Consider the following 11,640-nt stretch of genomic DNA (forward strand, 5'->3'; position numbering starts at 1 on the left):
CGCCACCATGTCTGGCTTTTAAGTGATCTTAAAAAGGTTCAGTTTGACTACAAAGCATAGTGGTATTATGTGCCATTTCCCTCCTATGTAGTTAAATGTTATAGGTGTACAAATTTTTTTCCTTGAAAACAAATCTTAGAAAAGATTTATTTAATTTGTCTTTATGCATATGGGTATTTTGCCTGCATGCATGTCTGTGCACCACTTGTGGACCTGATGCCTGTGGAGGTCAGGAGGGCTCTGCTCCCCTGGAACTGGGGTTACAGATGGTTGTGAGCCACCATATGCATGCTAGGAATAAAACCCAGTTCTCTGGGAAAACAGCAAATGTCCTTAACCTCCATAGTCATCTCTCCAGTCCTAAGAAACATACATTTTTAAAGTACAAGTAGTTTTATTCTATATTTCATCCAGGGTGTATTTAAAAATTAGTGTGTCAAAATGAAGAGTTTGAAACATCATTTTATTAAAATAACAAGTCAGAATTTCAAAATGTTCTATACTTTTCTATATATTTTTAAAATTCATAATCATATAACCATACCCAAACCTATTCAGCTACTTTCATTGTAGAAAGCCAAGGAAAAAGTGTAAGGGAGGAAATAAAAACTATCACTAGAAACCATCACTTCTTGGCATCTTCAGTATCTGCTCTTCAAAAAGTCACATTCCAGGGAAGCTAGGGCCCTATCGTCATTTTGTGACAGAGTTCCTGTGTGCATGGGACTGCCTGATCCAGGGCTGTGGTAGGTAGCCTCTGCTTTTCCTGTGTATGCTCACCAATGGGTGAGAAATCACCTGGTTCGTGGCAGGCATTTCAACACTCAGTTGAGCACTTCACATTTCTATTCCTATATTGATAGGCAAAGCAGTATCTTAGTTTTAACTTCATGAGTGTGATTTTTGCACCCGAATAAGACTCAACAGTGGTTATTACTCAAGGAAGAAGCGCTGAGTTTACACTAAGTACCAGCCGTGCTGGGTGTTGCAGAGACAGAAGATTAAGTGTTCAGAATTTGTTGAAGAAGAACCGAGCGGAAACCACTTTCCAGTGTTTGCCTTCATCTCAGCTCTAAGTGTTTAAACTACCTGCTCCACATAAAAACAAACCCACAAACCACCCATTCAAATAATCTTTGGTTTCAAAATCTTTATTTGTATTTTCTGTTTTTTAAATCTACAACTATATACACACCCATTTCTCAGTCAGTATCTATACCCGATGTAGGAAAACTAGGTATAAAGGAGAAAATCAGACTCGTTACTCAGAGCTGACAGCTACATGGACTTAGCATAGACACTAAGAATCCTTTCTACACACACAACCACAAAATCTCATAGGCTCGCTTTCTTTGGATGACATTTTTGAAGTCCAGCTGCTCAGAAACCATGAATCACTATCTACTGTGTGCTTACCGCCTTATGATGACATGGGGCAGGATGAGAACTACAAGATGCTGCCCGGGCAGTTCTTCCATAGATGCTGACAAAAGTTCTGTTACAGGGAACACCCAGAATAAGTAAACGGTCATCAGCGGAACATAAGCCAGCAGGCGTTTGGCTGTTATAGTCCATGGGATTATTTATTTCATTTTTAACAAATTACAAAGAACACAGGCATGGGAATAGTCATGTATTGTCTATCACAAGCTCGTGAAACACTTCTAGCATTGGCCTCTGTGTAAACCTCTGTGAAAGAGGGGAAAGACTGGCCTCTGTTGACCCAGCAAGAGAGAGCCATAACTGGATGTCATCCCAAGACCACAGAGCATGTGAGAACGAGGCTGTGCTCACAGAGCCCAACTTTTGTACACTGCTTAAAGGAGAAGAAAGAGCTCAGTTACAATGAGAAATGCGTGCGGTGATGCCTTGTCATTACCTAGGGTACCTCAAGGAATGGGTGTAACAGCTCTTCCCAGGGTAGAATTAGAATTCTGACCCTTTACTCTCTGGCCTCTAAACAGAATGAGAACACAGATGTGAGTTTCTGTGGGAGAAGAGGAATTTTCCCTGATTATTGATAAGATAATTTTCTTTGTACAGATTTAGTCACCAGCATCACAGCCCCCCCGTCCCCCACTTTCAACCTTAGATCCCTCCAGTAAATGGTTCCCTTTCCTAATCTCAGTGTTCTGCTTGCACTGGCCCTTACTCCACTGGAGTCTGCCATTTCCTGAAAATGAATGCCTTTTCACATCCTGGTGTCTTTTCCATAAGCCACATTCTTCCATTCTCTCCACAGCTGTCTTCTTCCAGAGAGAAACTCACATGGTTTTTCCAAACCCTCTGACTAGGTCAAGTCCTTTTCTCCCTCTCTACATGTCTCTGCCATGCTTCATCACAGCAGGGATCATGTGGTCCTGCTCACTGCTGTACTCTGGGCCCAGCACTTGTCGTACATGAGAAATAGACAAATAGTTGTTGAATTAAAATATGAATGATTTCATTTTTATTTGGAAATTTACTAACACGTTTCCATGAATTCCCTAAAAATTACACATTAGAATACCTATCCAGTGCCAAACTTGACAGTCACAAGCTCTCAAGAAGCTATTTGTTGAAATAAAACATCTCCACCTCCTGGGAGTGAGACATTATGAAGTGCTCTCATTATTAAAAATAATTCTTAAGCCAGGAGTTGTGGCACATGCCTATGTAGTTGGAGTTTTCTCCAGTCTCGCTCAGACCCAAGTGAACACGCAGAGACTTTTATTACTTATAAACTGTATGGCCTTGGCAGGCTTCTTGCTAGCTAGATCTTACATCTTAAATTAACCCATTTCTATTAATCTATAAGTTGCCATGTGGCTAATGGCTTACTGGTACTTTACATCTTACTTCTCATGGCAGTGGCTGGCAGCATCTCCTGACTCAGCCTTTCTGTTCCCAGAATTCTCCTCTCTCTTTGTCTTGCCTATACTTCCTGTCTGGCTACTGGCCAATCAGCACTTTATTAACCAATCAGAGCAACACATTCACAGCATACAGATATGCACAGCATGCCTATAATTCCAGAACTTAAGAGACTGAGATGGGAAGATTATCATTGAAGCAGGAAGATTGTCCCAAGTTCAAGGTCAGAGATTCCACCTCAAAAGAAAAAAACAGGGTAGTGAGTGACTGAGGAAAGATAGCCAAGGTTGTCATCTTGCGCGCGCGCACACACACACACACACACACACACACACACACACACATCTTTAAATTGCTTGGATTTGATGTGTAGTTATTTAGAAATAAGACAAGCTGGAATATCTAAGAAATAGAAAGGCAAATAAAGAGAAATGCCTTCTCCATCTCTCAGTTTACACTAACTATTCCACAGTGTATTTTGAGGTAAGCCAGCAAGCTGCTGTTCATGTAGCAAAGAACACACTACCATGAAGGGAGTCAAAAGCACACCAAGAAGAGCTGTTTCCCAGATCCTGCCTGGCATCTGCCCCCAGATCTGCAGTGTGATGTCTCAAATCCATTTCAATGTTCTCGGCAGTGCTCGACTCCATCACTCCCATGCACAGTTACTTAAGTCTTAACAATGACTCTGTCGGCATGGGGCAGTTTTCAGATTCAGAATATAGACTTACTGGTAGTCCAGAAGTGCTTCGCTGGTAGGCAGCTTCGTATCTTTGGGTGGTCCATCTTGCGCATCTTTTTTATTTCCTTTTGCCGAGCTGTCCATGGTTCTGGTTGGCCACTGAGAAATCTACCTGAAGAGCAAACAGTCATAAGAAAAGTGAGTCAGCTCCATCTTGGTTGCTCTACTTGTGCCAACCCTTGAAAACCACCACTGGGGCTTAAGATGGCAACTCTGTCCTAGGTGCTTCTTGTCCCCAGATCTAGCTCCATCCTTGAGGCTGGAGCACCCTCAAGCAGCGTTGCCCATCGTTCTTCCTAATGACCAAAGGCCTGAGTCTCTTGAGCTCTTTATTTCTACACAGTGTTTGGCTATGTGCACTGTGTTTAGCAGCAGCTCAATAAATGTCTATTTTTTAAAAAATCCCACAAAGGGGTTCAAAGAGTGTAAGAGCCTGGGGTCAGGGGAACTGGGACAAAATAGTGTCTTCTGGACAAGGCAGGCCCAAGGCAGGAACCACGGTAGACGTGGATGCTTGCAAAGGTCAAGCTGGCCAGCATTCTAGCATGGGTGGTGTAGATACTCATGACCTCTCACCCCAGCTGAGGAGCTATGGACAGTTAATGCCTGCTAGGGGAGGCTCTCAGGGATGTGCCAGTGATGGCTCTACATGCATGCATATATGGACCACACAAATTGGACTCAGTAGATTATAAGAAAAAAAAGAGAGGACATTGAAATTGGGGGATAGGTGTGGGGGGGCAGGGGTGGACTAGGGAGAAGTTGTGAGTAAAATATGATCAAAACACATTGTATGGACTATATGCAAAGGATACAAAAATATATTTAAGCTGGGCGGTGGTGGCGCACGCCTTTAATCCCAGCACTCGGGAGGCAGAGCCAGGCGGATCTCTGTGAGTTCAAGGCCAGCTTGGACTACCAAGTGAGTTCCAGGAAAGGTGCAAAGCTACACAGAGAAACCCTGTCTTGGGGGAAATATATATAAAAGAAGGTTTTGTTCTTTTTTAAGAATCAAGATGCAAGGACTTGAAAGAATTGTGTTTGGCCAGGGTTGTCGTCCTACAAATCACAAATAAAAACACACTTTGAAATTTTTTAAATGCCTAAGAGAGTTACAAATGCAAATAACTATAATGATGCTGCTTCATTAACTTTTCATAAGCTATAAATTACCTTTATGTGAAATAATTAAATTATTAATAACATATTTTTCTTTATTTGTTCTCTCATATATTACACCCTAACCACAATTTCCCCTTTCTCCTCTCCTCCCAGTCCCTTCTCTCCTCCAGATCCTCTCCTCCTTCATTTCCCTTCAGAAAACAGCAGGCTTCCCAGGGATATCAACCAAACATGACATAACAAGTTACAGTAAGACTAGGCACCTCCCCTCATATTAAGGCTGGACAAGGCAACCCAGGAGGAAGAAAAGGGTCCCAAAAGCAGGCAAAAGAGTCAGATACAGTCCCCACTCACACTTTATGTGAAATAATTAAATTATTGATAATGTTTTTAAAAAGGAAAACAAGACCCACTATTGGCCAATGTTGGAATGAAGCAGGATACTTCACAGGCTTGACTTAGGTACCAAAGCACACTTTTTAGAATATAGATTTCCCTACAAGATTTTTTTTTTTTTATCTAATTTCCACTGCTCTCCTAAGATCAAGGGCCCATCCTTGTTATCAATGCATTTGTAGTTTGCTATGGTGGGAGACACCATGAGAATTGTCAAGTGACTCTTTACAGTGAGTCTGTGATAACTCTTGGGGATTACTCTTTCTCTCCCATCAACAGACACAACAATTCTCGTTGAATAAATGCTCGGCAGGTGGAACCATCAGGCAGACATATGTTTTAACCCTAGACCCTGTCACCTCCTTTTTGTGTGATCTTCAGAAAGTTGCTATTTCTGCACTTCCGATTCCTCATCTCTCCAGCAGTTGAGAATGATGGCGACCTTATTTTAAGGGCTGTGGGGAGCTAGATAATCAAATATGTAAAGTACTTGCATAGTGTCTCACATATAGGAAACTTAATAAGCCATATGTGTCTCTTCAGTTACAGATATACATTGTCTTTCTTTAAATTGCAGGCAACTAACTGGGCAGCAGAAGAGGGTCTGTGTGCTCTAGATTCCAGTCCACAGGGCTCACCAATGCCTTGGATCACAAATTGGCAGTCTATGTAAATCTTTATGGGTCATCTAGATCTCCGCTCTCTAAAATGGAAACATGCTTTTCTCTATAGACTTGCTGCTCATGACCCAGACTTCCAGCAATACTTCCTTTGTATCTGAGAATTTTCTAGATAAGTATACATCCAAGCAAAAAAGATTTATTAACATAGTGTCCTTTTTTGTTTCTTTTCCTTTTGAGACAAGGTCTCACTCTATAGACTTAGCTAGTCTGGAACCTGTGGGAATTCTCCTGCATCAGCCTCTTGGGTGATGAGATTACAAGTGTGAGCAACACTCATCTTCTTAAATACGGCAATCATTTACAACAATTCAGTAAGCTCCACACCAAAAATTATACCAACATGGTTCACAAAAAAAATTATGAGCTAAGAAAAACCTGTTCTCTTTGTTTCCAATGCCATACTGAATTTTTATATTATTTTCTACTTTAGAATAAGAATTTTTATCTTTACACAAAAAGCATGCTAATGTTTCATTTTAAAATAGTAATTTACTATTTGATTCTTTTCTTACTCTACTATATTTTATTTAAAAGTTGAGATAAACGCCAAGACTAATCTCTTTCTTTGTGAGTCATATGGAAAAGATCAAGCGCTGTGGTCCTCTCCAGCATTCCCCATCTGGTGCTGGAGAAAACACGACCTCATCTTGTTCAATTACCTCAGTTACATGGTTGTTATGTTTTTAACTCTCTGAATGCATAATTCGTTATTTAACTTCAGCTTACCACAAAGGATTTTAATAAAATATGAAGGAAAATGTCAAGCCACTAAAGCAGGAATGATTCATGCATAAACATACTGCATGTTGTCATTGCTTTGAGGGCTTTCAAGAAAATTAGCAGGACAATTGGATTGCTAATGACAGTACTCCAAAAGGCACTTTTGCATTTGATGATGTCCTGCCAACAGTGGAGATATTCGTAAACAGTCACTGACCTCTTGAGGATTTCTACCTCAGTAAAGGGAGGAGGACTAGTCACAAAGTGAATGTTATCCCCAGGAAGGCTTCGTCCAGTATAATTCCTGACAAGTGAATAGCTAATGTTTTCGGTAACTGTGGACATGTATTTAGTGCCTGTTTTGTGGATAGGATGCTACCTGGTCCTAAAGTGTACAACAGAGAAGAAGCAAGTTAGAAACTCAGAGTTACAGGGAGACAGACACACTGCAGCAGACCTTATGCAAAACAAGGAGCCACCTGAGAGAGACTACGGGAGTTATTCAAGGGCTGCTCTCCATGACGGTCATCCAGGATGGGACGCCTCTCATGCATTCAAGTATGTGTGCTCTTGCTTATCTGGTGGAGTTTGAATAGCCTGGCTCATAAAGACTCGGGTCTCTGGGCTCTCCTGAGCCTGGGGTTTCCTCTGTTACCGTTGTTTTTCTTGTCAGAAAGTGTTTGAAACAACATTCCCCCAAGTGCTTCTCAGTGAAAATGAAGTTTACGTAGTAAAAGCAGACATATGATAATCTTCTAACGGACTGCTATCCCACAATGCTTTGGCTTTGTAAAATCATGCATAGACACAGAACATATTCCTGTCTGCAAAGTCTCAGGGGTGGGGCCGAACACCTCGAGACACACTTCCTTTCATCATCATTCTGCCCTAACACCTTTCTAGACCTATGAAACGGCTCCTGATCTTACCTGGCTAGTTTTCCATCAACATGGATTTGAAATGAAAGATTTCATTTCAAAATCCTAGTATTATTAGCAATGACAAAAGTTCTGAGTGAGAGTCCACTGGGAGAAAAAACATGTAATTAAAAGATATGAGTTAAATATGACAATTGTCATAATATTCAATTTGCAAGGAAAGTGACAGGTAAGCAGAAATAACAGGTTTTCTTTTTCATTGTTGTGACTTACTTACATGGTTTCTTCTCCCTTCCATTTCCACAGCTAAATGTTACTGGTCCCCTGCTTTGGCTCTTTCCCTTCCAACAATGAATTTGCCAACGAGAATGATCTTATAGAAATGTACATTTCATCACGGCACACCCCTTTCAAATCTCCTTAATTAAAGGAGGAGGGGCTGTTTTAGAGAAAGTTCTGGCCCAGTCAGCAGTTTGCTCCAAACTTATATAAACTCAAAAACAGCAGAAGTAACAGTAGCAACAAGGCAGCGCTTCCTTCCAGGAGCCTTGCTAAACAAAGGGCAATTAAAAAGGCACAGAGCTCATTATAACCTTGGTTGCAAGGCAATACACACATTTAAAAATATCCATAATACTCATATAACTGTAGTTCACTTAATGCTGAAAAGCATTGCTTCAGCAAGCCCATGTCTCTGGAAATTCAAAAATATATGCTAACCTATAAGCTGGTTACACCCTGGATGTTCAACAAACACTGATGTGAATGAGTGGCCTGCAAACATGCATTGTTTACTTCCTTTACCAATGACCTTCCTTCATTGCTAACAATGTGTAGGCTCTAAATTTGTAAAGATTGTTTAAGTATCTTTTAAAAAAATTAGCATTTTGCATGGGTTTGCATGTATGGCGTGCACATGTGTTTGCACGTGTGTAGACATGTGTGTGGGAGTTTGTGCATGTGTACTCATGTGGAGGCTGGAGTTTGACAGTGCGGTGTCTTGTCCAGTTGCTCTCTGCCTTATATTTTGAGGCAGGGTCTCCCACTTGAGCCTACAGCTTGCTAACTCAGCCAGTCAGCTAGCCAGTGTGTTCTGGGGTCTGTCTCCCAGACACTGGGAACACAGGCAAGTCACCATGCCTGCCTACCCAACATTTATCTGGGTGCTGGGCACCTCAACCCTGCTCCTTATGATCACACAGCGAACATTTTACCCACCTCCCCACCTCCCCACCTAGCAAAAGTTTTTGGAGTTCACATGTTCACTTATGCCAGAAATACTTAGTGACATCAAAAGGTTTATTCTGACTCATCAGAATTTATTGTACAGAATTATAAATGCACTCTAGCATTAAAAAAAAAACCAACAAATTACTTAGAAGTGGTAATATCATCTAAAAATTGCTTTAAAAAAAACTTCATACTGGGCTGGAGTTAAGAGCACTGGCTTCTCTTCCAGAGTTCGGTTCCCAGCAACCACATGGTGGCTCACAACCATCTGTAATTTGATCTGTTGCCCTCTTCTGGAATGTAGTCAGAACACAGTATACATAATAAATAAACAAATCTTTAAAAAAAAAAAAAAAAGGAAGTCCTATGATCGTCTACCATATGGATGAACTTTGAGGATTAAAAAAACAAAAAACAAAAAACAAAAACCTCTCCATACCTCTTTTCATATAGATTATATGTACATAGTTACAAATATAGTGAAAATGCAAGTTTATCCAGTTTAGGAAAGTATCATTAAAACCATGTGTTCAGATCCAAGTAAAACATCTAGATGAATAACACGATCACGTATCTTTTGGTGGCTGATGTGGTATGTATTCTTTCCTTTCTTACCTCACAGACAATCAAGTTCAGAGCCTCACCTGTGCCAAGCAATCTCCCAGCTCCCCTCCCAGCATGCATTTTCCCAAATTCTTCTAGATCCCAAACCTCAGCATGATCTGATTCAGGATTCCTGGTAACAAAGGAGAGAACCCCACTATCCTATCTTCTCTAGTCAGCAGAACTACATTTTCCCCCAGGGCCTCCTGTCCCTTGATTTTAATGTCACCACAGAAAAAGGATATCAAATGAATAAAGAATATTTCATAAACATAAAAACATAACCAGGAAGAGAAAGGTATGAGGATGATGGAAACGCACGCACTGCTTTTGTGGTAGTGATCATAAGGGCATAAGCTGGGTCAGAGCTTGGAGTCTCACACAAGGAGACCTGTGAGCAAGCATCATGCACTCTGGTGGATGTCCAGACTTACCGAAATCTTTTTGGCTTTCACAGAAATAAATCTTTCCCTTTCCTCCTCCTCTCCCCTCCTCCTATCCCTTCCCCTCCTCCTTCTCTTTCTCCTCCTCTCTTCCTCCTCCTCCTCCTCTTTTTTTTTTCTTGGACAGGGCATCCTTCCCTATCTCCTCACCATTTCTGCTCCTATCATAAGGGGGTTATGGGGTAAAGAAGAGATTGAGGAGACAAGGTGCTTGTCTTGGAGTTAACTGTCAACTTGATACAACCTAGAGTTACCCAAGAGGGAGTCTCGTGGAGTGATTTAGTGTTATTTAGTTCATTGATGTAGGAGGGCCCAGCCCACTATGGGTGGTATCATTCTCTTTGCAGGTAATTCTGGGCTATACAAAACCAAAACCAAACAAACAAACAAAAACTAGCTAAGCATAACCCTGTGAGCTAGTAAGCACTTTTCTCCATGGTTTTTGCCGTGACCTCCCCCTATGAGGGACAGTAACCTGTAAGCTGAAATAAACCTTTTGCTCCCCTAATGAAGCTAGAACAGTGACATAAAAATCCAGGACATTCATTAAGCGAAGAAAGCATGTGTTCTCTTTTGAAGGCTGTTGTAGCCTCAGGGAAAGGAACTAAAATATATGAATTGCCTGTGAGAGTTAATATGCAAGCACACTGAACTCGGGGTGGGGTGAGGGTGGGGGCGGGGAGGACAGTCCTGCTGTGCTGGATCAGGGCTGTCATTGAGAAAGGTCCAAGGGTGTGTAAGGTCTTTACTCAGTGTTCTCCAGCTGGGGAACACACTAGGAGAAAGAAGGTGGCGTGATGTGGGATCCCTGTTTCTCCACTAAGTGTTTCAACTTCAGGCCAGTTTCTGGCCCTGTCTGACTCCCAATGTCTTCCTCCCCCGCCCCCCCCCCCCCCATCTCTTTTCAGAATTATTAAGACTCAAATGCTTTGAGGAAATTGTGGAGTGATAACTTATCACACAAAAGGGAAGCATGGCCGCAGTCTTCTTTATTCTGCGAGGTTAAGATTCTAAGACATCAAGGGGGTTGCCCGATTCTCAGGATGGTACCAATCCCTAATAGTACCAATTGGGATGCTGTTTAACCCCATCCACCCCGCCCCTGCCCTGTACCTACATACCCAAACCAAGACAGTATACATTAGTCAAAGAAGGGATGAACAGTAATACTGGAATAGAACAATGTCACACCCTCAGATCCCTGAAACCGCCCCTACTCGGATAAAGGGGGAACCTCTGTGTCAGAGGGCTGAGCATCTACTGAGTTAGCGACTGCATAAAGACACCCTGGAGGTTACAAACCTTCAAGTTTAGGACGGCCCAAACCAGGCTGGTATCCCTGTTTTCAATGTGAAAGAGGGGCTAGCTAGCCTAGGAGAACCGCTCTCAACAGTTCCTAACCGCCCAGGAACAACGTCCCGAGGGAAACACCAGAGGGCGCGACCCCAAGCCCATCTCGCGTCATTGCAAACCAACAGGAGTGGGGGTCGGGTGTAGCGGGGGAGGGTGGCTAGAGAGTCTTTGGGGACAGACTGGAAGAAGCCAGACGTCCCGCAAGGATGTCAGCTTTCTCCCGACCTCCTCTCCAACGCTTTCGGGTGCGAATCCCGGGCTCCCCGGCTGGTGGTTCTCACTCAAGTTCAAACAGCCCAAAGCACTCTCCAGTCCTCTTCTCCCCCCTCCCCACACCCCGCCCCGCAGCTGGTGCGTTCTCGGTTTCCAAAGCAACTGGCGTCCTCCCCTTACTCTCCCACCCCAGTTTAGGCACCAGCGGCGGTTCGCGCGCGCCCCCTGGCGGCCATATGAGGAAGAGCACAGGCGAGTGGCTGCAGAGGAATGATTCCTCCGTGATTTCCCCACAAGTCCGGGGGTGTGGGACGGGGCAGCGCTGCAGTGATGCAGGTGCTAGCTGGGGGCTCCTCCCTGGGCTTTTCTGTCTGCTTCTGTCAGGTTAGGTTTAACTCCGGCTA

General features: G+C 42.8%; 1 protein-coding gene across 2 annotated transcripts in view; it reads right to left on the reverse strand.

Moving 5' to 3' along the window:
- Positions 1-11,396, reverse strand: part of Ccdc83 (coiled-coil domain containing 83) — a 42,978-nt gene extending 31,582 nt beyond the window's left edge. Inside the window, exons 1-2 of one of the 2 annotated variants that reach the window (XM_076547021.1) lie at positions 10,973-11,396; positions 3,585-3,707 (exon numbers count right to left, since the gene is read on the reverse strand). In XM_076547021.1, the coding sequence (XP_076403136.1) occupies positions 3,585-3,679 (95 nt within the window). In that variant the 5' untranslated portion in view covers positions 3,680-3,707; positions 10,973-11,396. The remainder of the gene's footprint in view (positions 1-3,584; positions 3,708-10,972) is intronic. The other variant, XM_076547025.1, reaches the window with a different exon arrangement.
- Between the last annotated feature and the right edge of the window lie 244 nt (positions 11,397-11,640).

This window comes from Peromyscus maniculatus, chromosome 1 (genome assembly GCF_049852395.1).
Source record: "Peromyscus maniculatus bairdii isolate BWxNUB_F1_BW_parent chromosome 1, HU_Pman_BW_mat_3.1, whole genome shotgun sequence".
Lineage (NCBI taxonomy): Eukaryota > Metazoa > Chordata > Mammalia > Rodentia > Cricetidae > Peromyscus > Peromyscus maniculatus.